The sequence below is a fragment of the Zootoca vivipara genome, chromosome Z1 (assembly GCF_965207765.1).
Source record: "Zootoca vivipara chromosome Z1, rZooViv2.hap1.1, whole genome shotgun sequence".
Lineage (NCBI taxonomy): Eukaryota > Metazoa > Chordata > Lepidosauria > Squamata > Lacertidae > Zootoca > Zootoca vivipara.
The window spans coordinates 55,136,287-55,162,190 of NC_142583.1; the positions used below are offsets into that span (position 1 = coordinate 55,136,287).

The following is a 25,904-nucleotide window of genomic DNA, read 5'->3' on the forward strand; positions in this document are numbered from 1 at the left end:
TTACATAGACAAGATGGTGCTTTGGGGCCCTTCTGAATCCACAATCCTATTTTAAGTTGTGCCATTTACAACCCATGAACTGAAGAAAGGTACTTGGATACTTTTTGCTATGTTTGGATAATCGTGGAAATGATTCCTAAGGTTGAGCCCACTTTTACCCCTCAAACGCCACAGGTAAAGTTTGTTTCCAGGCAGCACCACTTCACAGGTTGCAGGCTGCGGCTTGCTTGAATCTTCCTCCGCGCAAGATATTCCCTGCACTTGGAAAACCGGCATGTCAGGGACAAGGATAGGTTGGAAAAGCCGTTCCCCCTGACGTTATTTGGGTCATATGCAATGACCAGGGTTCCCTTAAATCCCTGTACAGTGGTACCTCGTGTTACAGATGCTTCAGGTTACAGACGCTTCAGGTTACAGACTCTGCTAACCCAGGAATAGTGTAGCGTGGGACCTGGAAACCTTAGTTCAGTGGGTTCTCAAAAATCACAAACGTGGTTGTAGAGAAATTGAGAGTAAGGTTTATTGCTGAGCAATAAATGTCCAGTGAGTAACCTCAGAAAGTCTGGACCCTGATCAATGGGTGTCCAGGGTTTTTATAGGTTTACTAGTGTCATTGAGACCGTTAAATAAACGGGCGCTAGAATATATGTTGTCAAACATTTGTAAAAACCCTCATGAGCGGAGCCGCACGCGCGCCTGCCTGTCACTTGCTGGCTCGCACGGGAGGGAGGGCGGATACACGCGCACATTCCCTCCCCGAAGCCCTGGCACTTCTTTGGCCTCTCTTCATCCCCTCACCGGCTTTTAACACACCCACCACAGCCAACCCGCCCCCAACCCACCCCCCAACCCACCCGCCAGCGCCGCGGCTTCCGTCCTTCTCACCTTCCCTCAGCGGCACTGCCTGCGCCCATAGAGTCCTCGCTCCCACTCGGCAGCCGCCCCCCAGTACATTCCAGAGAGAGCAGGCGAGGCAGACGGGACCCTCCATCCAACACGGACCGACCAACCAGCCAGAGCAGACCGTCCCGTCCGCCGCCGCCGCCGCCGCCAACGAACAACACATGACTCTCAATCACTGATGGACTGATTGACTGAACTGAGGGAGAGAGGGAGGGAGCCGAATGCCTTGTGTCTCTGTGCTCCAAGTCCCAATGGCTGCCCCATGGGGCACATGTGCAGTAGCGCAGTAGCACAAACCCACGGACACAGGGACTGGACGCAGAGACACTTGCACTTTATTATATAGGATAAGATATTACATATTCATATATTGCATTAAGCATCAAGCCAATGGTAAACCCTGCAAAGGGATCTGGAAGGAGTGGTTTCTGTTCTGAAGCCCAGGCAGGAGCGAAGGCCATAGTACTCCTCAAGGCAGCAACCACAAAGGGGGTTCCTACTTTATGTGTGTCATTAGGGGCCTGTTTGCCTTGAGTTGACCCCACAGATATACAGGTGGGCTGGCACTTAAAATGGTTTTCCCAATGCCTGGCCAAACCCTTCCTCTGTAATCAATAAAGTTGTGCCAATATTTGACCCAAGCAACGTGTCCCATGTGTTTTTTCAAGATGGTCATGGGTGATGGGGGCATGTGACTCACACAATGCCTCTCTACAATCCCCACCCTCACAGTAAGGGTGTTGTTTCTTAACATCACAAAAATACTAATTTCCTTGAGTGCAATCTAATGCACGATGTGCTGTACTGCAGCTGAGGACTGTTAACGTACTTCCTTCAAAGTTGTGAAATTGCAGGTGGAATCAAACTGAACGTAGAGGAGTGGCCACATTTCTTGGCGTTGAACTGGGGAAGGGTTACGTTTAGTTGAAAGATAAGCCAAAGAAGAACCTTTGTACTTCTAGAAGTTCTGAAACGACACAGAGGAAGCAAATACGGTGGATTACAAAGTTCTACATCATGAGCACTGCGGGGAAAGTAAGTAGATGATTTCTTTTAAAGTTGCTTTTTCAGCCCCAAGATGCATAAATACCTTTTTTTAAAAAAAGGCTTATTGTTCTATAAGCAGGAGCAATACGTTCCTTGAGGTTCATCCAAGAAGTTCTTGGAAGTTTCATCCTAGGGGTTCCTGAAAGTTTCTTCTATTTTCCTCCTCCCTGAACGCCATGCACTAATACCATACCAGTGCATTTCAAACTTGCTGTCAACTGGGGAGGGAGAAACATCCAGCAAGTTGAAAACTAGCTCAGTGTTCACCAGGGCTTCAATTGTAAACAAATTAACCAGGGAGTAAGCCCTGATGAAGATTGTAAAAAGTTGTCTAATTGTAAGCCACCCTGAGGAATCTGGCTATAGGCAGGGCTTTTTTTTTTCAGCTGGGACTCACCAGAACTCAATTCCGGCACTTCTCAGATGGGTGCCATTGCCATTATAAGAGAACAAAGGAAGCATTCATGGTGAGATCCGGCACCTCTTTTTCTAGAAAAATAGCACTGGTATTGGAGCACATATTGAATATTAAACATGCACAGGATTGCAATGTTAGCTTTGTGGGAAAAATAGTATATGATTATTTCACAGGACATTGAAATCAGAGCTGTCGCTGTAAACTGTTTTGAGGTTTTGTAAAATCAAGTGGTGTATACATTTTATTGGGGGTGGGGGTTATCCACAATAGGATTGCACAGCTACATACAGAAACGCTTTTACGATATTCTATTATTTCAGGTCATTAAGTGCAAAGCTGCCATTGTCTGGGAAGTCAATAAACCATTTAGTATTGTGGAAATAGAAGTTGCCCCACCTAAGGCACACGAAGTTCGTATTAAGGTAAGAGAGGCAAACCAAAAATGGCATTTCTGCAAATTGTTAGTATCTGCACTAGGGATGGAGAAATTCAGTTCAGTTTGCACTTAAAGATAAACCTGCCTAATTTATGCTTTCAAAAACAATATGAGAATGGGGAAGGGCTGCAGCTCGTGGAGGAGCAGCTGTTTTGCTTGCAAAAGGCCTGAGGATGAATCCCTGGTATCTCCAGGCAGGTGTGGGAGAGTCCCTAGTCGGACTCTCTGGAGAGCTGCTTTCAGTCAATGCGGAAAATGCTGAGCTAGATGGACCAATGGTCTGACTCAGTATGATAACGATAATGACAACGACAACAACAACAACAACAACTTGTATCCCACCCATCTGACTGGGTTGCCCAGCCACTCTGGGTGGCTTCCAACAGAATATTAAAAACACAACAAAGATCAACACTAAAACTTTGAATTGTGCTTGGAAACACATGGGAGTCACTGTAGATCTTTAAAGACGAGTGTTATACGGTCCTGGCGCACACTCCCAGTCACCAGTCTGGAAGCTGCATTCTGGATTAATTGTTGTCATAATTATAAGATGGTTGGACAGTGTTCTCGAAGCTACGAACATGAGTTTGACCAAACTACGGGAGGCAGTGGAAGACAGGAGTGCCTGGCGTGCTCTGGTCCATGGGGTCACGAAGAGTCGGACACGACTAAACGACTAAACAACAACAAAGGCAGATTCCTGTGTTCCTATGAGAACCAAAACACACCCATTTTTCAAAATTCACACTTCTCCAACTTTTGCAATGTCAAGTAAAAATTCATATAGTGGTGTAAAATGTGCACAAACATGCCCGTATTAATGAATATAATATACAAATATGCTTTATATTAGACAACGTTGCTTTGCACTGTTTTATATTAGGTAACATTGCATGCAAACCTGTTTACATAAGGAGAAATTTGCACTGAAATGCTGATGAATTTTCATGAGTACTTTAAAATAAAAATCTGCAAACTGATGTGGAAATGTAGGAGTGGTTTGAACCCCTTGGAAGCCTTGCAAGTTACTGCAGGAGAGGGATTGTGAGCAATATCATGGGAGTGGTATTTCTAGGACCAAGGTGAAATTTAGAAGCTCCCTGGTTGTTTTTGCAATTGGATGATGGGTATCAATTAAATACTTCCATTTTCAAAAAAAACAAAACCCCGTTAAGTGGAGATCTTTAACTCAGTCTGAATTGCCGTATTTTTCCATGTACAAGACTATATTTCCCCCCCAGATTTTTTAAGTTTGAAATTTGGGCTCATCATATACACAGAATGTTGCAATTACTTATTTCTTAATTTTGGGCTCAAAAAATAGGGGTCGTCTTATACATGGGGACGTCTTATACACAGGAAAATATGGTAGATGTGAAATCGTTTTCACACATGAAATAATTTTTAATTGTTTTAAATATTTGTATATGTTGATCTGTTTGTAATTGTTTCTATTTATGTTTTTACTGTAATATCATTTTGAGATATCTTATGGCAGGGCAGGGGTGGCCAACTCCCAAGAGACTGCAATCTATTTTCAAATTTTTTAGGGGTTCAGCTCAAAGTTGTTGAGCTTTTTTTAGAGAGGGGAATTGCCAAGCTTTATTCGGGTTCGGGTGAAAGCTGCTCACCTTTTTTTTGGATTCAGGGATTCAGTAACTCTCTCACAAACATCTTGATGCAGAAGCTCTGCTCTTCGTTCCACAGAGCAGCATAAAATACAGGGAGGAAACAGGGGGCGGGAAAAGCAAAGGAAAAGGATCCCGTGATCGCGATTGACCTGTTGGCCAGCCCTGTCTTATGGGAAGCAATTCATGAACTGAATTTTTAAAAATAATATAAAATAAAAAAGTTCTCCTTTAAAACAGATTTTGGCGTCTGGAGTCTGTCGCTCCGATGACCATGGGATAAGTGGGGCAATGCACGTAAAATTCCCCATTATTCTTGGTCACGAGGCAGCTGGTGTTGTGGAGAGCGTTGGGGAAGGGGTTACCTGTGTGAAACCAGGTAAGGTAAAGCAGAGTGCAACCAGAAAATATCAACCCACAGCTTTGGTCAACAAGGATCAAACGAAACTAAAGAGCCAACCAACTGGAGGAAGAATGACTGAGAAAGTGTTTTCTTTAGGGAAGGGCGGTCAGCTCTGGGCCAGGGACTAGATTTTTAATGTAAATGCCAGAATTTGGAATCAATTGCTAGACATTTCTGATTAGGAACATTATTTTTTACTTAAGTGGTGATATTACTACAACAACTACTACTACTACCACTATCACTTGCCAGGGTGGGTCACAACCACTTATACTTGCAATATTAATTTACAACAAATTGCAGTTCAGAGAATAGTGAAGGCTCTATTCTCAGGTGCCAAAGACCAGGACTTCTATACTGCCAAGACCCCAAAACGTTCATGAAAAAGGAACTACCAAAAGGGCCCCTTCTACTGATTTGAATGTCCAAGAGCAGGCATCCCCAAACTGTTTTGGGACTACAACTCCCATCATCCCTAGCTAACAGGACCAGTGGTCAGGGATGATGGGAATTGTAGTCCCAAAACATCTGGAGGTTTGAGTTTGGGGTTGCCTACCCAAGAGGGTCTGTAGGAGAATAGACAATATTTCAGCTATTGGGTGACTAATTTGTTTAGGGAATCAAACACAAAGATGAGCAGCTTGAACTGGGCCTGGAAACAAAGTGGCAACCAGTGGGCATGCATGAACGGTGCAGCCAACACATGCACATTAAAGAACCCGCTTCTTGGATTCAACCTGTGCTCCCCACTTCAAAGCTAGCTGCCCAAGAGTCTGCAATGTTCATGACATACCATCCAACATTGCTCAGATGAAAATAGGGACATTTCTCACTTCCCCCCTCCAACTGACCCTCCTCAACCGCCCCCCATTTTGTACTGCCCCTTGCCCCCAACAAAGCATTTCCTGAATATTTTAAGCAGGCTAATGATGGTATTTTCATCATTCCCAGGAGACAAAGTCATCCCACTCTTTGCCCCACAGTGTGGAGAATGCAGCGCCTGCAAACATCCCAGAGGCAATCTGTGCAAAATGTGCGAGTAAATTGAAGTTGTTATTTGCAACAACATTAGAAACACCAGCAGTGGATATGTTGGATTAAAAACAACAACAACCCAAAGCACGATTTCCCTTTCTTCATCTTTTAGCCTTGGCGGCACTGGATTAATGCCCGATGGCACCAGCAGGTTGACTTACAAAGGCCAGCAGATCCACACCTTTGTCAGCACTGGAACCTTCACAGAATACACCGTGGTGCATGAGTCTGCGGTGGTCAAAATTGATGCTGCTGCTCCTCCAGAAAAAGTGTGTCTGATTGGCTGTGGGTTTTCTACTGGCTATGGTGCTGCCATCAACAGTGCAAAGGTAAGGATTAAAACATCGGTACTGCTTATATTCAGTGTGGGGAATTTGTGGCAGATCTAGGCAGAAACAGGAGGACAGGTGGGCTCTTGGCCTGCCCAGAGCCAGGTAAAAGCACAGTCTTAGTCTTCCACCATCCCATCTCTCTCTTGGATGCTTTGAACATCAAGGAGCAAGCCCATCCACAACCAATTGCCCAGGGAAAGCACCCTTGCCATCATATACTGAAGGAGAGACCAAGTACTGCAGGGGGTTGGATTAGATGGTCTCTTCCAACTCTACAACTCTATGATTTCAGGTGGAGCCTGGTTCAACCTGTGCCGTTTTTGGTCTGGGAGGAGTTGGCCTCTCAACTGTCATGGGCTGCAAAGCAGCTGGAGCTTCCCGAATCATCGGGGTCGACATCAACAAGGATAAATTTCCCAAGGCTAAAGAGATGGGAGCTACAGAGTGTGTCAACCCTCTGGATTTCAAGAAGCCCATCAATGAAGTGCTGTTTGACTTGACAGACGGTGAAGGTGTTGACTATTCATTTGAAGTGATTGGGCGCACAGACACCATGGTACATGCATGAAGACAGGATTTTACTGTCAAATTTTGAAAAGGGAAGATGGAATTTCATATATTCCTGTTCTTCAGCGGTTCCTACTTTTCACTGGGTTGTGATCCGATAATCTGTTGCAGCAAGGGCCTTGGGGTTCTGAGACAGTAGGACGTTTCAGAGTTTCAAACATCCTCCCCCCATTGATCAGATAACTTATAATGGGAATAATGGGAGATGGGACTCAGGCATGAGGGGCTAATGGAGGGGTGAGAATGATCGTTTGGGGTGATTCTTCTCTCCCACAGAAGCCCACCCCCAGCATCTCCTCCCACATTCTTCAGAAGGCCCTAACCACCCAAAACGGCTTTTCACGGTGTGCATGTAGCTGGGCATGGGATGAAGAAAAGATAGGGATGTTTTCTTCCATTGCAATTAATATGCTTTGAACAGTAAAATCTTTGAGAGGTCTAACAGTGTCATGGAAGGTGATCATGGATGATATTTCTCCTTGGCTTATTTCAAGAGTCATGCCTTTGGATTTCCCCCAGACTGCTGCCTTGGCTTCCTGCCACATGAATTATGGGACCAGCGTGATTGTCGGAGTGCCCCCTTCAGCTTCTGAAATTACCTTCTCTCCAGCACTTATCTTCACGGGTCGCACTTGGAAAGGATCTATATTTGGAGGTATGGGCCTACTAGCTTTCTATCAAGAGGGCACATTTCAAATTCTGAGAGAGTGTTGAGGGTGCCAGTCACAAAATAGCTTGGGGTGGCAGCGGGTTGTGCCATAAAACGTCTGTCATGGGGTGCATGGCATAACACAAAATTAGAAAAACACCTTGATTTGTTAATTATTTCCCCACCCCCAGCAAGTACAATTTAGATTTTTAAAAAATCATGCACTTATCATGTGAAAATACATTTAAGATCTCATGCAGTTTGACCCCCTGTAGTTTTCCATACAAGCTCTTGGGCCATAATTACTACGTTAGTATCTCCTCTATCTCCTTCCCTCCCACCCACAGATCTGTCATAGCATCCAGCCCAATCTCATTGCATAACCCAAGTACAAAGACGGATTCAGGCTATAAATCTGTGGGACTGCCAGACCTTTAAGCAACATTTTGCTCCTTTTTTATGGCATTGTAATTGGAGTATCATATCTTAACTGTGCACGTTCTGTTTTCAGGTTGGAAAAGCAAAGATGCTGTTCCCAAGCTGGTTTCAGATTACATGGGGGGGAAGTTTGTTCTTGATCCACTAATTACCCATACTTTGCCTTTTGATAAAATCAACGAGGGCTTTGAACTGCTGCGTTCAGGGAAAAGGTAAGACCTCTCCCCACCCCCAGTAGCTAAAAAGCTCTCATTTCACGCTGACTTGGAGACTCTGGGGTGCTGGAGACAGGGACCCTCCTAGGATCCAGCTGCAGTAATAGTCATGGGTCTTCAATGCCATAGGATCTCAGATCACTACACCCAAATGGGAGAAAATGTGGTGTAGAGGGTAACAAAGTGGGCTAGGGGGTTAGTCTGCAGACTAAAAGTGGACTAAAAATGTTGTATTGCAGAGTGTTCCTGTACAACGTGGGGAGGGGGGAAATTGGATCCAGTCAATGGGCCAGTTCCTCCGACTGCAGTAGCTTGTTGACCTGTCAATCACATGACATCACTATATTGGGTGACCAGGTTTTCCTTTGTAGTGTGAGCTGGGCTTGTGTACACATCCCCCAACCCCTCTCCAGTTTAACTCAAGACTCATTCACTCCAACACCCAAGGAGGGCTCTTTTGTCTCTCCCCCCACCCCCACCCCCACCCCCACCCCCACCCCGGTAAGACCTAGATTGAAAACAAAGTCTACAATTTATTCATCTACAAAAAAGTGGCCAAAACAAAACAGAGAGATTAGCTTGATCATGGTTAGATTCTAGTACTGAAAGCTGCACAAGCTATTTATGTACAAAGAAACAGAAGACAAAATGGGGAAACGGACACCTCAAAGAATAAAAATGAATAAATAAATGGGACAATGAAACCCATGTGGAAACAATGCAATGTACATCCATGCCAATATGGATGTTCACAAGCAAGACTTTCGCCACAACTGTGGTCGATCTGCATCCCATTAGGCTGAGCAACAATTGATTTATAAATGAAATTGATACTGTTTTGGATGGGGCAATGAAATTACATCCATAAACTGTTTACCTTGATGCTTCTGTTAGGGACAAATAGGCATTTGTATTCAGCTTCCTGTGATGCCATAAATGAATAGAATTGACTTCTTGTGCTTTTTCTTGTGCAATTCTTTTTCTTGGAATCAGTTTTATAAGCTTATCACTAGGCTTCTTATTTCCTCTTTTTCACGCCCTTTTCTTCTCATTTTCTTCTATCACTTCATTTCTTTATAAATGAAATCTTTCTAATATAATGTTAAGTATAAAAAAGGTTTCCTATTTCTGTACAGGTTCAAACCTCCCTCTCCACTCTGAAAATTACTCACTGTGTATGCTATATACTCTTCCTAGTTCTGTTCCTCTGACTGTAAGTTGTGTTAATATTAAATTTTAAAATATTGTGGTCTAAACCACAGAGCCTAGGGCTTGCCGATCAGAAGGTCAGCGGTTCGAATCCCTGCGACGTGGTGAGCTCCCGTGGCTCAGTCCCAGCTCCTGCCAACCTACCGTAGCAGTTTGAAAGCACGTCAAAGTGCAAGTAGATAAATAGGTACCGCTCTGGCGGGAAGGTTAATGGAATTTCCATGTGCTACTCTGCTTCGCCAGAAGCGGCTTAGTCATGCTGGCCACATGACCCAGAAGCTGTACACCGGCTCCCTTGGCTAGTAAAGTGAGATGAGCACCGCAACCCCAGAGTCGTCCGTGACTGGACCTAATGGTCAGGGGTCCCTTTACCTTTACCTTTTAACCCACCTGGAACACGATGGCAGAGGGTGGGTAATAAACAGAATGAATGGATGATACTTAAAATATCACCTTCCCTTAATATCAACCGGATCAAGGCTTTCCTTTGAAATTCGCGCCAAGATCTTAAACCTACTGAAATATTAGCCTACTAACATTAAAAATCTAACAGATATTATCACCCTTCCATTTAAAACTGTTTCTTAATGTTTCAGTATTCGCAGTGTCCTGGTATTTTAAAGTCCATGCTGATGAGGAAGAATACAAGACAATGACCTTTGCAAGCTCAGGTTGCCACATTGCCTAGTAGGATGTACTGTATGTGAAGATGATTGGATTCTGCAATGTTGTCACTGGCAATGCTCATTTATCAACACGTAGGTCTACCCCAAGACTGTCACGTTTTCCCTCCAAATGCAACAGAAGAAAATTACCATAAAAACAATCTTATGTTGTGATTCAAACTATCACTATCCTGTTTAATGAAGCAACAACACAAATAATTATTATCATGTATTTCAACGGTGAGCGAGTGGGTAGTTTAGGTAGCTGTCTTATATATATATTTGGGGGAAAGTCACACTGAACCCAGCGGAGTATACATGCTGTAAATCAGTAGCTTGAAATCTCTCTGCAGAGATTCCTAAGCATTGGTGGGTACAAAACTACTAGTACTAGAGAAGGTCAGCGGTTTGAATCCTCGCAATGGGGTGAGCTCCTGTTGCTCAGTCCCAGCTCCTGCCAAACTAGCAGTTCGAAATCTTTGGATAAAATACTTTTATTTCTGTACAATGAATAGCAAATGTGTGCTCTGTACGTCCTGTTTTCTTGTTTCATGCTTTGTGAAAACATCATTTAAAAAAAAAAATGAAGAGCAGAGAAAAAAACCCTTTTTCATGTGATTTTTAAAAATAGAAATCAGAGCAAAATATTAAAACCATGATCCAGGAAAACAGCTTTTGTGTGAAGAGCCTCACTTCCTAAATCAGGAACTAGATGTAGATGATGCAGAGACATTTGTCTTGTACTAGGTATTCAGTGTGCCCTCCAACCCATTTACAGTGCGCAATGTGGTTATTGGGTGCCTTTTTGTCCCTACTGCACTGCAGATAAGGAATTGGATTCCCAGCCATTGACACAGGATGTGTCCATGCTGCTTTTTATAACTGTGCTATTATTATTATTATTATTATTATTATTATTATTATTATTATTATTAGTGTGAGAGAGAGTAAGAGAGAGTGAGAGAGAGAAAGAGCACACAGCTGTAAAGAAGTAATTCAAAAGACCTTTGGAACAGATCAAAGAGATGAACGCTGTACAGTACTTGCATTTTAATCTAAATTAGCACCAGCATGCAAAAAAACAATACCGGGGGGGGGGGAGGGTAGGAGAGAGAGAGCTTGCAAATCACATTTTCTTGCTTAAGGGCACAAATGTTTAACAGGAGGTGGATTGTTGAGATTTTTTGTGACTTGGCTGATCCGAAAGTTCTTCAGGACAAAGGATAGTGGGATAAAGGGCACTTCCCCAATGTTACTACAGTACTTTTGGATGGGATTGAATCACATCTTGGAATATCCTGGCTGTGGATCCAACTGTTTGCAGTAAGGAAGGTGATGGAGAAATGCAACAGAGAGTGCAGGTTAACACTTAGTTGATGCAATCTAATCTCCCCACAAACAAATCAGGCTGAATGCTCAATAAACAGTTTGTCCAGATTAAGGTGGTTGGGAGCCCTAGTGCAATACCCCCAAGCCCCCTTCCTCCCCCAAAAGGAAGGCATGAATCAAGGTACCACCCAAAAAAAGTATTGTAGTTTCTCATGGTTCTTAACTCTTTTTTTGTGTTAGAGCATGGCAGGCGTTTTGGGCACCGCACACAATCTTGCGCCGAAAAAGTGTGCATTGAAAACGACTATATTCGTGAAAACAACATACAGAAATGCATTGTATTTCTTGTTATATTATATTGCTTGCAATAATGTGTATTACTCAAAACTGCAAACAAAAAAGTGAGACTAAGAGATAAGCCAAACTACAAAGAATTTAGCTGCCTTTGTGGTACAAAGGAAACACCATCCTTTCCAGATTTGTCAATGGGATTGCGGAGGTTTCCTTCCGCAGCTTTTCTTCTTAGTGAATTCCACCACCACCACCCAACCCACCTCTGCATACAACATGCCATGCTTCCTTGCTGTTCCCTTGCAAGAGTTACTGGGTGTGTTAGCTCCTGACCAGTTTTTTATACCAGACGTCTAGTGACCATTCACTGTAGGGTTTCCATTGCTTAGCTTACATTACTCCATCTGCTACCAACAGCTTGTGTGGAATCAGCAATGCGAAGTACAAAGACTCCAACAAAGACGCCAAAGATGTATGAAAGCAGCAATTTCTATCCAAACTTGTCTTCATTATAATCTGCTACAGTTTGGTTTTCCCCAAATACTGCATGAATTGTGTCACTGTTGGCTATTTAATGTAATTTATGTAATTTACATAATGTTTAACTTATGCAATTATCCCACCATTTCAGTTGTAAGGAAAAAGCAAAACAAAATTTTAAAAGAGTCATTAATTACATATCTGTTGTGCAGGGCCGGCTCTAGGTAGAGTCCCAGTGATGCGGGGCGCCGGGCCGGTAGGCAGGGCGCTGCGCCGCAAAGCTGCGTGGAAGCCATGCTGTGCCCTGTGAGGGCGGGGGCGCCGGAGCAATCTCCGCCCCTCAGCGCCAGGGAACGCGACCTGCTCAAGACTGCCCTGCTGTAGTGGGGTTTTAAAAACAACAAGGGTTGACTGAATACTGATCGCATCCATTGGATTGGTACTGGCCATGTTCGCTGGATTGATTTTTGATCTGGACCTGGGACAAAAATGCAAACAGTTGCAATTTCTGATTCTGTTTCTGACAGAATTATCTGACATCCCTACTGGGTTCTGTCTTCATGCTTTACTCTGTCATTGGTGCTGAAATCTCAATAAACATTCCATTCTGAAAGTTTTCAACAACGGGATACAGTGGAACCTCGGTTTAAGTACACAATTGGTTCCAGAAGTCTGTACTTAACCTGAAGCGTACTTAACCTGAAGCGAACTTTCCCATTGAAAGGAAAGGAAAGTGGATTAATCTGTTCCAGACGGGTACACAGAGTACTCAATCTGAAGCATATTTAATCCAAAGTATGAATGTAATTGGTTTCGGAAGTCCGTACTTAACCTGAAGCGTACTTAACCTGAAGCGAACTTTCGCATTGAAAGTAATGGAAAGTGAAAGGCGAAAGATTTATACGATCTCATACTTGCTCCATGAAAAAGTTAAAGTCCACAAGGGTTTCTTAAATCATTTAATAAGGAAATCTTTGTATTTAATATGAACAAAATATAAAGGTATATTGGAACCTAAGATTCCCTTATGGATGTCACCAATAAATGTAATAACAGTTAAAAAACTAAACATGGAGGAAAAAGTTGCCCCTTATTATGAATTATTGTGAAATATACAAAAGGAACCCAAATTAAGAAAATATGATGAAATTAAAAAACACCTTTTGGATTGGCTGCAATATTTTCAAATAAACCAGAGATTCATGGAGGATAAAAAAATTGGGAATTGCAAAGGAGAAGTCTAAATTTAAAAAAGAATTAATACATAATGATAGAAAACACATTTCACGCATGTACAACCTGTTGCTGGAGTGGGAGCTCAAAGAGGAGCAAACCAAACCAACTATGATGAGATGGGCCCAAGATCTCGGACACAATGTCCTTATGGAACAGTGGGAGAGGCTGTGGAAAATTGATCTAAAATTTACTGCCTGTTACAACTTATGTGAAAATATGTGAAAATATTCTAAAAATGATGTACAGGTGGTACCAGACGCCTGAAAAATTAGCCAAGATGTATAAAAATAAGTCACCAAAGTGTTGGAGGTGTGAGAAGGAAATAGGAACTCAAATGCATATGTGGTGGAAATGTGTAGAGATAAGCAAATACTGGAAGAACATCTATGAAGAGTTAAAAGAAAATGCTGAAATGTAAGATCTTAAAGAAGCCAGAGATGTTCCTATTAAACATAATACCAGAATATATTAAAAATGCAAATAGAATATTACTTATGTACGGTATTGTAGCTGCGAGAGTTCTGATTGCAAGAAACCGGAAAAATAAGAGTGCACCAAATATAACAGATTGGCAAATTTTAATGAAGGAATATTCACAGCTAGCAAAAGTCACTGGAAAAATTAGAGGGCAATCAAAACAAAAAATAAAAAAGGAATGGAGGATTTTTGATGATTATATATTAATAAATGAAGTATAACCAAATCCTGAAGGCAGATTAGAATTGAACCAAGTTAAAGCTTAAAGGAAGAGAATATAGAAGTAAAATTTGTGTGTGAAATAAGACGGATAAATATAAATTACATAGGATTTGATTGGAAGACCTTTTTCTTTTTTTCTTTTTAATGTTTTTTTATTTCTTCTTTCTTACTTTTACACCTTTTCTTTGAATGTGAAATTTTTTTGTATATAACAATGAAATATCTTTTCTCTTCTGTTATCTTTTTTTGTAAAATGAATATAGGCGATTTATGTGTATGGTTTTTAATGATTGAAATAAATAAAAAACATTTTTTTAAAAAAAGAAAGAAAGTAAGTAATGGAAAGTGGATTAATCCATTCCAGACGGGTCCGCGGAGTACTTAAACTGAAAGTACTCAAACCGATGTGTACTTAAACCGAGGTATGACTGTATAACCATCACATATGATAGTAAGAATCTTAATCCAGTAGAGGCTGGTCAATTAAGGCGATTAGGGCTACTCGGAGTATGACTTAGTTTGATACAGCATCACCAAAAAGAGAATTTGGTTGTTACAGAAGACTGCCCTGTCATGAAACTCCAGAGTACACAAAAATGTGTGTGCAATTCACAATAAACTGATTTCTTGCACAGTTATTGTGATACGAGCTAACATAAATGTTTGAAACACAGCTCTTCTGAGCTGTCTTTCTCTGAAAGCAGCTTCTCTGAATCTTTTCTGCGGCCTGCAGTTTATACTGTATAGCAAAATTACTAATATTATTTCCATTAAATTTATATACTACCTGAAAAAATGTATACATTACTTTATAAAATGCAACAAAACCTCAAAGATAAAACAGTAAGTTTCAGAAATTTTTACAACAATAGATTAAAACATGCAAAAAGTTAACCAAATAAAGGTGGTTAAAATCCACAGCAACTTTCTAAGCATCTGGGTAGGCTTGTTTAAACAAGAATGTTTTTAGCAGGCACAGATACTTGATATCAATGCCATCAGAAAATGCCATCAATCAAGGCCCACACCCAATTCTCTCTTTCATCTGACAGGTTTTACATAGACAAGATGGTGCTTTGGGGCCCTTGTGAATCCACAATCCTATTTTAAGTTGTGCCATTTACAACCCATGAACTGAAGAAAGGTACTTGGATACTTTTTGCTATGTTTGGATAATCGTGGAAATGATTCCTAAGGTTGAGCCCACTTCTACCCCTCAAACGCCACAGGTAAAGTTTGTTTCCAGGCAGCACCACTTCACAGGTTGCAGGCTGCGGCTTGCTTGAATCTTCCTCCGCGCAAGATATTCCCTGCACTTGGAAAACCGGCATGTCAAGGACAAGGATAGGTTGGAAAAGCCGTTCCCCCTGACGTTATTTGGGTCATATGCAATGACCAGGGTTCCCTTAAATCCCTGTACAGTGGTACCTCGTGTTACAGATGCTTCAGGTTACAGACGCTTCAGGTTACAGACTCTGCTAACCCAGGAATAGTGTAGCGTGGGACCTGGAAACCTTAGTTCAGTGGGTTCTCAAAAATCACAAACGTGGTTGTAGAGAAATTGAGAGTAAGGTTTATTGCTGAGCAATAAATGTCCAGTGAGTAACCTCAGAAAGTCTGGACCCTGATCAATGGGTGTCCAGGGTTTTTATAGGTTTACTAGTGTCATTGAGACCGTTAAATAAATGGGCGCTAGAATATATGTTGTCAAACATTTGTAAAAACCCTCGTGAGCGGAGCCGCACGCGCGCCTGCCTGTCACTTGCTGGCTCGCACGGGAGGGAGGGCGGATACACGCGCGCATTCCCTCCCCGAAGCCCTGGCACTTCTTTGGCCTCTCTTCATCCCCTCACCGGCTTTTAACACACCCACCACAGCCAACCCGCCCCCAACCCACCCCCCAACCCACCCGCCAGCGCCGCGGCTTCCCTCCTTCTCACCTTCCCTCAGCGGCACTGCCTGCGCCCATAGAGTCCTCGCTCCCACTCGGCAGCCGCCCCCCAGTACATTCCAGAGAGAGCAGGCGAGGCAGACGGGACCCTCCATCCAACACCGACCGACCAACCGGCCAGAGTAGACCGTCCCGTCCGCCGCCGCCGCCAACGAACAACACATGACTCTCAATCACTGACGGACTGATTGACTGAACTGAGGGAGAGAGGGAGGGAGCCGAATGCCTTGTGTCTCTGTGCTCCAAGTCCCAATGGCTGCCCATGGGGCACATGTGCAGTAGCGCAGTAGCGCAAACCCACGGACACAGGGACTGGACGCAGAGACACTTGGACTTTATTATATAGGATAAGATATTACATATTCATATATTGCATTAAGCATCAAGCCAATGGTAAACCCTGCAAAGGGATCTGGAAGGAGTGGTTTCTGTTCTGAAGCCCAGGCAGGAGCGAAGGCCACGGTACTCCTCAAGGCAGCAACCACAAAGGGGGTTCCTACTTGATGTGTGTCATTAGGGGCCTGTTTGCCTTGAGTTGACCCCACAGATATACAGGTGGGCTGGCACTTAAAATGGTTTTCCCAATGCCTGGCCAAACCCTTCCTCTGTAATCAATAAAGTTGTGCCAATATTTGACCCAAGCAACGTGTCCCATGTGTTTTTTCAAGATGGTCATGGGTGATGGGGGCATGTGACTCACACAATGCCTCTCTACAATCCCCACCCTCACAGTAAGGGTGTTGTTTCTTAACATCACAAAAATACTAATTTCCTTGAGTGCAATCTAATGCACGATGTGCTGTACTGCAGCTGAGGACTGTTAACGTACTTCCTTCAAAGTTGTGAAATTGCAGGTGGAATCAAACTGAACGTAGAGGAGTGGCCACATTTCTTGGCGTTGAACTGGGGAAGGGTTACGTTTAGTTGAAAGATAAGCCAAAGAAGAACCTTTGTACTTCTAGAAGTTCTGAAACGACACAGAGGAAGCAAATACGGTGGATTACAAAGTTCTACATCATGAGCACTGCAGGGAAAGTAAGTAGATGATTTCTTTTAAAGTTGCTTTTTCAGCCACAAGATGCATAAATACCTTTTTTTATTGTTCTATAAGCAGGAGCAATACGTTCCTTGAGGTTCATCCAAGAAGTTCTTGGAAGTTTCATCCTAGGGGTTCCTGAAAGTTTCTTCTATTTTCCTCCTCCCTGAACGCCATGCACTAATACTATACCAGTGCATTTCAAACTTGCTGTCAACTGGGGAGGGAGAAACATCCAGCAAGTTGAAAACTAGCTCAGTGTTCATCAGGGCTTCAATTGTAAACAACTTAACCAGGGAGTAAGCCCTGATGAAGATTGTAAAAAGTTGTCTAATTGTAAGCCACCCTGAGGAATCTGGCTATAGGCAGGGCTTTTTTTTCAGCTGGGACTCACCAGAACTCAATTCCGGCACTTCTCAGATGGGTGCCATTACCATTATAAGAGAACAAAGGAAGCATTCATGGTGAGATCCGGCACCTCTTTTTCTAGAAAAATAGCACTGGTATTGGAGCACATATTGAATATTAAACATGCACAGGATTGCAATTACAGGTAGGTAGCCGTGTTGGTCTGAGTCGAAGCAAAATAAAAAAATTCCTTCAGTAGCACCTTAAAGACCAACTAAGTTTATATTTTGGTATGAGCTTTATATGATTATTTCACAGGACATTGAAATCAGAGCTGTCGCTGTAAACTGTTTTGAGGTTTTGTAAAATCAAGTGGTGTATACATTTTATTGGGGGTGGGGGTTATCCACGATAGGATTGCACAGCTACATACAGAAACGCTGTTACGATATTCTATTATTTCAGGTCATTAAGTGCAAAGCTGCCGTTGTCTGGGAAGTCAATAAACCATTTAGTATTGTGGAAATAGAAGTTGCCCCACCTAAGGCACACGAAGTTCGTATTAAGGTAAGAGAGGCAAACCAAAAATGGCATTTCTGCAAATTGTTAGTATCTGCACTAGGGATGGAGAAATTCAGTTCAGTTTGCACTTAAAGATAAACCTGCCTAATTTATGCTTTCAAAAACAATATGAGAATGGGGAAGGGCTGCAGCTCGTGGAGGAGCAGCTGTTTTGCTTGCAAAAGGCCTGAGGATGAATCCCTGGTATCTCCAGGCAGGTGTGGGAGAGTCCCTAGTCGGACTCTCTGGAGAGCTGCTTTCAGTCAATGCGGAAAATGCTGAGCTAGATGGACCAATGGTCTGACTCAGTATGATAACGATAATGACAACGACAACAACAACAACAACAACTTGTATCCCACCCATCTGACTGGGTTGCCCAGCCACTCTGGGTGGCTTCCAACAGAATATTAAAAACACAACAAAGATCAACACTAAAACTTTGAATTGTGCTTGGAAACACATGGGAGTCACTGTAGATCTTTAAAGACGAGTGTTATACGGTCCTGGCGCACACTCCCAGTCACCAGTCTGGAAGCTGCATTCTGGATTAATTGTTGTCATAATTATAAGATGGTTGGACAGTGTTCTCGAAGCTACGAACATGAGTTTGACCAAACTACGGGAGGCAGTGGAAGACAGGAGTGCCTGGCGTGCTCTGGTCCATGGGGTCACGAAGAGTCGGACACGACTAAACGACTAAACAACAACAAAGGCAGATTCCTGTGTTCCTATGAGAACCAAAACACACCCATTTTTCAAAATTCACACTTCTCCAACTTTTGCAATGTCAAGTAAAAATTCATATAGTGGTGTAAAATGTGCACAAACATGCCCGTATTAATGAATATAATATACAAATATGCTTTATATTAGACAACGTTGCTTTGCACTGTTTTATATTAGGTAACATTGCATGCAAACCTGTTTACATAAGGAGAAATTTGCACTGAAATGCTGATGAATTTTCATGAGTACTTTAAAATAAAAATCTGCAAACTGATGTGGAAATGTAGGAGTGGTTTGAACCCCTTGGAAGCCTTGCAAGTTACTGCAGGAGAGGGATTGTGAGCAATATCATGGGAGTGGTATTTCTAGGACCAAGGTGAAATTTAGAAGCTCCCTGGTTGTTTTTGCTATTGGATGATGGGTATCAATTAAATACTTCCATTTTCAAAAAAAACAAAACCCCGTTAAGTGGAGATCTTTAACTCAGTCTGAATTACCGTATTTTTCCATGTACAAGACTATATTTCCCCCCCAGATTTTTTAAGTTTGAAATTTGGGCTCATCATATACACAGAATGTTGCAATTACTTATTTCTTAATTTTGGGCTCAAAAAATAGGGGTCGTCTTATACATGGGGACGTCTTATACACAGGAAAATATGGTAGATGTGAAATCATTCTCACACATTAAATAATTTTTAATTGTTTAAAATATTTGTATATGTTGATCTGTTTGTAATTGTTTCTATTTATGTTTTTACTGTAATATCATTTTGAGATATCTTATGGCAGGGCAGGGGTGGCCAACTCCCAAGAGACTGCGATCTATTTTCAAATTTTTTAGGGGTTCAGCTCAAAGTTGTTGAGCTTTTTTTAGAGAGGGGAATTGCCAAGCTTTATTCGGGTTCGGGTGAAAGCTGCTCACCTTTTTTTTGGATTCAGGGATTCAGTAACTCACTCACAAACATCTCGATGCAGAAGCTCTGCTCTTTGTTCCACAGAGCAGCATAAAATACAGGGAGGAAACAGGGGGCGGGAAAAGCAAAGGAAAAGGATCCCGTGATCGTGATTGACCTGTTGGCCAGCCCTGTCTTATGGGAAGCAATTCATGAACTGAATTTTTAAAAATAATATAAAATAAAAAAGTTCTCCTTTAAAACAGATTTTGGCGTCTGGAGTCTGTCGCTCCGATGACCATGGGATAAGTGGGGCAATGCACGTAAAATTCCCCATTATTCTTGGTCACGAGGCAGCTGGTGTTGTGGAGAGCGTTGGGGAAGGGGTTACCTGTGTGAAACCAGGTAAGGTAAAGCAGAGTGCAACCTGAAAATATCAACCCACAGCTTTGGTCAACAAGGATCAAACAAAACTAAAGAGCCAACCAACTGGAGGAAGAATGACTGAGAAAGTGTTTTCTTTAGGGAAGAGCGGTCAGCTCTGGGCCAGGGACTAGATTTTTAATGTAAATGCCAGAATTTGGAATCAATTGCTAGACATTTCTGATTAGGAACATTATTTTTTACTTAAGTGGTGATATTACTACAACAACTACTACTACTACCACTATCACTTGCCAGGGTGGGTCACAACCACTTATACTTGCAATATTAATTTACAACAAATTGCAGTTCAGAGAATAGTGAAGGCTCTATTCTCAGGTGCCAAAGACCAGGACTTCTATACTGCCAAGACCCCAAAACGTTCATGAAAAAGGAACTACCAAAAGGGCCCCTTCTACTGATTTGAATGTCCAAGAGCAGGCATCCCCAAACTGTTTTGGGACTACAACTCCCATCATCCCTAGCTAACAGGACCAGTGGTCAGGGATGATGGGAATTGTAGTCCCAAAACATCTGGAGGTTTGAGTTTGGGGTTGCCTACCCAAGAGGGTCTGTAGGAGAATAGACAATATTTCAGCTATTGGGTGACTAATTTGTTTAGGGAATCAAACACAAAGATGAGCAGCTTGAACTGGGCCTGGAAACAAAGTGGCAACCAGTGGGCATGCATGAACGGTGCAGCCAACACATGCACATTAAAGAACCCGCTTCTTGGATTCAACCTGTGCTCCCCACTTCAAAGCTAGCTGCCCAAGAGTCTGCAATGTTCATGACATACCATCCAACATTGCTCAGATGAAAATAGGGACATTTCTCACTTCCCCCCTCCAACTGACCCTCCTCAACCGCCCCCCATTTTGTACTGCCCCTTGCCCCCAACAAAGCATTTCCTGAATATTTTAAGCAGGCTAATGATGGTATTTTCATCATTCCCAGGAGACAAAGTCATCCCACTCTTTGCCCCACAGTGTGGAGAATGCAGCGCCTGCAAACATCCCAGAGGCAATCTGTGCAAAATGTGCGAGTGAGTTGAAGTTGTTATTTGCAACAACATTAGAAACACCAGCAGTGGATATGTTGGATTAAAAACAACAACAACCCAAAGCACGATTTCCCTTTCTTCATCTTTTAGCCTTGGCGGCACTGGATTAATGCCCGATGGCACCAGCAGGTTGACTTACAAAGGCCAGCAGATCCACACCTTTGTCAGCACTGGAACCTTCACAGAATACACCGTGGTGCATGAGTCTGCGGTGGTCAAAATTGATGCTGCTGCTCCTCCAGAAAAAGTGTGTCTGATTGGCTGTGGGTTTTCTACTGGCTATGGTGCTGCCATCAACAGTGCAAAGGTAAGGATTAAAACATCGGTAATGCTTATATTCAGTGTGGGGAATTTGTGGCAGATCTAGGCAGAAACAGGAGGACAGGTGGGCTTTTGGCCTGCCCAGAGCCAGGTAAAAGCACAGTCTTAGTCCTCCACCATCCCATCTCTCTCTTGGATGCTTTGAACATCAAGGAGCAAGCCCATCCGCAACCAATTGCCATGGGGAAGCACCCTTGCCATCATATACTGAAGGAGAGACCAAGTACTGCAGGGGGTTGGATTAGATGGTCTCTTCCAACTCTACAACTCTATGATTTCAGGTGGAGCCTGGTTCAACCTGTGCCGTTTTTGGTCTGGGAGGAGTTGGCCTCTCAACTGTCATGGGCTGCAAAGCAGCTGGAGCTTCCCGAATCATCGGGGTCGACATCAACAAGGATAAATTTCCCAAGGCTAAAGAGATGGGAGCTACAGAGTGTGTCAACCCTCTGGATTTCAAGGAGCCCATCAATGAAGTGCTGTTTGGCTTGACAGACGGTGAAGGTGTTGACTATTCATTTGAAGTGATTGGGCGCACAGACACCATGGTACATGCATGAAGACAGGATTTTACTGTCATATTTTGAAAAGGGAAGATGGAATTTCATGTATTCCTGTTCTTCAGCGGTTCCTACTTTTAACTGGGTTGTGATCCGATAATCTGTTGCAGCAAGGGCCTTGGGGTTCTGAGACAGTAGAACGTTTCAGAGTTTCAAACATCCTCCACCCATTGATCAGATAACTTATAATGGGAATAATGGGAGATGGGACTCAGGGGCTAATGGAGGGGTGAGAATGATCCTTTGGGGTGATTCTTGTCTCCCACAGAAGCCCACCCCCAGCATCTCCTCCCACATTCTTCAGAAGGCCCTAACCACCCAAAACGGCTTTTCAGGGTGTGCATGTAGCTGGGCATGGGATGAAGAAAAGATAGGGATGTTTTCTTCCATTGCAATTAATATGCTTTGAACAGTAAAATCTTTGAGAGGTCTAACAGTGTCATGGAAGGTGATCATGGATGATATTTCTCCTTGGCTTATTTCAAGCGTCATGCCTTTGGATTTCCCCCAGACTGCTGCCTTGGCTTCCTGCCACATGAATTATGGGACCAGCGTGATTGTCGGAGTGCCCCCTTCAGCTTCTGAAATTACCTTCTCTCCAGCACTTATCTTCACGGGTCGCACTTGGAAAGGATCTATATTTGGAGGTATGGGCCTACTAGCTTTCTATCAAGAGGCCACATTTCAAATTCTGAGAGAGTGTTGAGGGTGCCAGTCACAAAATAGCTTGGGGTGGCAGCGGGTTGTGCCATAAAACGTCTGTCATGGGGTGCATGGCATAACACAAAATTAGAAAAACACCTTGATTTGTTAATTATTTCCCCACCCCCAGCAAATACAATTTAGATTTTAAAAAAATCATGCACTTATCATGTGAAAATACATTTAAGATCTCATGCAGTTTGGCATGCAAGCTCTTCGGGCCATAATTACTACGTTAGTATCTCCTCTATCTCCCTCCCACCCACAAATCTGTCATAGCATTCAGCCCAATCTCATTGCATAACCTAAGTACAAAGATGGATTCAGGCTATAAATCTGTGGGACTGCCAGACCTTTAAGCAACATTTTGCTCCTTTTTTATGGCATTGTAATTGGAGTATCATATCTTAACTGTGCACGTTCTGTTTTCAGGTTGGAAAAGCAAAGATGCTGTTCCCAAGCTGGTTTCAGATTTCATGGAGGGGAAGTTTGTTCTTGATCCACTAATTACCCATACCTTGCCTTTTGATAAAATCAACGAGGGCTTTGAACTGCTGCGTTCAGGAAAAAGGTAAGACCTCTCCACTGCCCCCTCCCCTCAATAGTGTAGCAGAAGATTCTGAAGAGCAGGCTGCCTTTTGAAGAGTCATGTTTTTGTTGTTTAGTCGTTTAGTCGCGTGCGACTCTTCGTGACCCCATGGACCAGAGCACACCATAGTCATAGCCACAGTCATTATAAAATTACACAATCTTCCTCTGGAGTGACTAAAGCTGTGTTGCCCTTGAAGTTCCATTTTCAACAGCAGGATTTGTACATCATTGTCTTGAAACTGAAGGACCTTGTGTTCATAACAGCTTAGCTTGGGAGCATACAGAACAAGTGCTCTTGGGTGTTATTCGAGTGCACCTTCTCCGGAATGACCCTAGGAGCTAATCCTCAGACTCAACTCCTTCCACTCAGATTGGCTCCAATCAGCACACGCGCAAGAAGAGTTCTTCTCAGTGGCTAAAAAGCTCTCATTTCATGCTGACCGGGAGACTCTGGGGTGCTGGAGACAGGGACCCTCCTAGGATCCAGCTGCAGTAATAGTAATGGGTCTTCAATGACACAGGATCTCAGATCACTACACCCAAATGGGAGAAAATGTGGTCTGAACGGTAACAAAGTGGGCTAGGGGGTTAGTCTGCAGACTAAAAGTGGACTAAAAATGTTGTATTGCAGAGTATTTCTGTACAACATGGGGAGGGGGGGGGAATTGGACCCAGTCAATGGGCCAGTTCCCGACTGCAGTAGCTTGTTGACCTGTCAATCACATGACATGACTATATTGGGTGACCAGGTTTTCCTTTGTAGTGTGAGCTGGGCTTGTGTACACATCCCCCAACCCCTCTCCAGTTTAACTCAAGACTCATTCACTCCAACACCCAAGGAGGGCTCTTTTGTCTCTCCCCCACCCCCACCCCCCACCCCCACCCCGGTAAGACCTAGATTGAAAACAAAGTCTACAATTTATTCATCTACAAAAAAAATGTGACCAAAACAAAACAGAGAGATTAGCTTGATCACGGTTAGATTCTAGTACTGAAAGCTGCACGAGCTATTTATGTACAAAGAAACAGAAGACAAAATGGGGAAACGGACACCTCAAAGAATAAAAATGAATAAATAAATGGAACAATGAAACCCATGTGGAAACAATGCAATGTACATCCATGCCAATATGGATGTTCACAAGCAAGACTTTCGCCACAACTGTGGTCGATCTGCATCCCATTAGGCTGAGCAACAATTGATTTATAAATGAAATTGATACTGTTTTGGATGGGGCAATGAAATTACATCCATAAACTGTTTACCTTGATGCTTCTGTTAGGGACAAATAGGCATTCGTATTCAGCTTCCTGTGATGCCATAAATGAATAGAATCGACTTCTTGTGCTTTTTCTTGTGCAATTCTTTTTCTTGGAATCAGTTTTATAAGCTTATCACCAGGTTCCTTATTTCCTCTTTTTCACACCCTTTTCTTCTCATTTTCTTCTATCACTTTATTTCATTATAAATGAAATCCTTCTAATAAAATGTTACGTATAGAAAAAAGGTTTCCTATTTCTGTACAGGTTCAGACTTCCCTCTCCACCCCCCACTCTGAAAATTACTCACTGTGTATGCTATATACTCTTCCTAGTTCTGTTCCTCTGACTATAAGTTGTGTTAATTGTGTTAATATTGAATTTTAAAACATTGTAACCCACCTGGAATGCAATGGCAAAGGGTGGGTAATAAACAGAATGAATGGGTGATACTTAAAATATCACCTTCCCTTAATATCAACCGGATCAAGCCTTTCCTTTGAAATTCGCGCCAAGATCTTAAACCTACTGAAATATTAGCCTATTAACATTAAAAATCTAACAGATATTATCACCCTTCCATTTAAAACTGTTTCTTAATGTTTCAGTATTCGCAGTGTCCTGGTATTTTAAAGTCCATGCTGATGAGGAAGAATACAAGACAATGACCTTTGCAAGCTCAGATCGCCACATTGCCTAGTAGGATGTACTGTAGGTGAAGATGACTGGACTCTGCAATGTCAACCCTGGCAATGCTCATTTATCAACACGTAGGTCTACCCCAAGACCGTCACGTTTTTCCTCCAAATGCAACAGAAGAAAATTACCATAAAGACAATCTTACGTTGTGATTCAAACTATCAATATCCTGTTTAATGAAGCAACAACACAAATAATTATAATCATGTACTGTATTTTAAAGGTGAGAGGGTGGGTAGTTTAGGCAGCTGTCTTATATATATTTGGGATTAAGTCACACTGAACCCTGTGGAGTATGCATGCTGTAAATCAGTAGCTCGAAATCTCTTTACCGAAATAAACTTCGTACCGTTTTACATTGGCAATAAGTATAGGACATAGAGGTTTCTTGGTGATGCACAAATGATAACTATTTCCTGAGAACTCTTTAAGGAAAATTGCTGTAGTTTTTTGTGTGTTCTGATATGAAAATCTGGCAATGGCAAAATAATACAAGTTTTTGCTGCTTAAATTCCAGGGTGGGTATGGTTGGTGCCTTATATTGCAAGGAGTGGTGAACTGTATGGATTATATCGTGAACGCCTAATAAAAATAGTTATGAATTCCAATGGACTTCCATCACTAATATTTCTGTTTCTCCGGGCACCTTTCATAGAATCATAGAGCTTGAAGGGACGCTGGTGATCATCTTTGCATATTTAAATAAAAGTATAAACAGTAAGAAATAACTGAGATAATCCTAAAAAACCTATGGAAAGGTTAGGTTAAAAAAAAAACTTTAGTG

The 25,904-nt window shown here is 42.6% G+C and overlaps 3 protein-coding genes across 4 annotated transcripts in view; 2 read left to right on the forward strand and 1 right to left on the reverse strand.

Moving 5' to 3' along the window:
• The window catches only part of CZ1H4orf17 (chromosome Z1 C4orf17 homolog), a 164,338-nt gene that overhangs the window by 61,106 nt on the left and 77,328 nt on the right, over positions 1-25,904 (reverse strand). The gene's annotated exons all lie outside the window — the stretch shown is intronic.
• Positions 1,809-10,602, forward strand: LOC118077582 (alcohol dehydrogenase 1B-like). Of its 2 annotated transcripts, XM_060278465.2 has the most exons (9): positions 1,809-1,938; positions 2,689-2,790; positions 4,676-4,814; positions 5,790-5,877; positions 5,986-6,202; positions 6,498-6,761; positions 7,292-7,427; positions 7,933-8,071; positions 9,880-10,602. In XM_060278465.2, exons 1-9 carry the CDS (start codon positions 1,921-1,923, stop codon positions 9,902-9,904), a joined length of 1,128 nt encoding a protein of 375 aa, XP_060134448.1. In that variant the 5' UTR covers positions 1,809-1,920; the 3' UTR covers positions 9,905-10,602. The 2 variants fall into 2 exon arrangements, with proteins under 2 accessions (XP_060134448.1, XP_060134450.1); XM_060278467.2 differs by lacking the exon at positions 7,933-8,071 and having other exon boundaries at positions 9,880-10,112.
• On the forward strand, positions 16,663-25,728 carry LOC132592622 (alcohol dehydrogenase 1A). The gene is made up of 9 exons (XM_060278471.2): positions 16,663-16,969; positions 17,784-17,885; positions 19,771-19,909; positions 20,885-20,972; positions 21,081-21,297; positions 21,593-21,856; positions 22,380-22,515; positions 23,003-23,141; positions 25,030-25,728. The coding sequence occupies exons 1-9, from the start codon at positions 16,952-16,954 to the stop codon at positions 25,052-25,054; spliced, it is 1,128 nt and encodes a 375-aa protein (XP_060134454.1). The 5' UTR covers positions 16,663-16,951; the 3' UTR covers positions 25,055-25,728.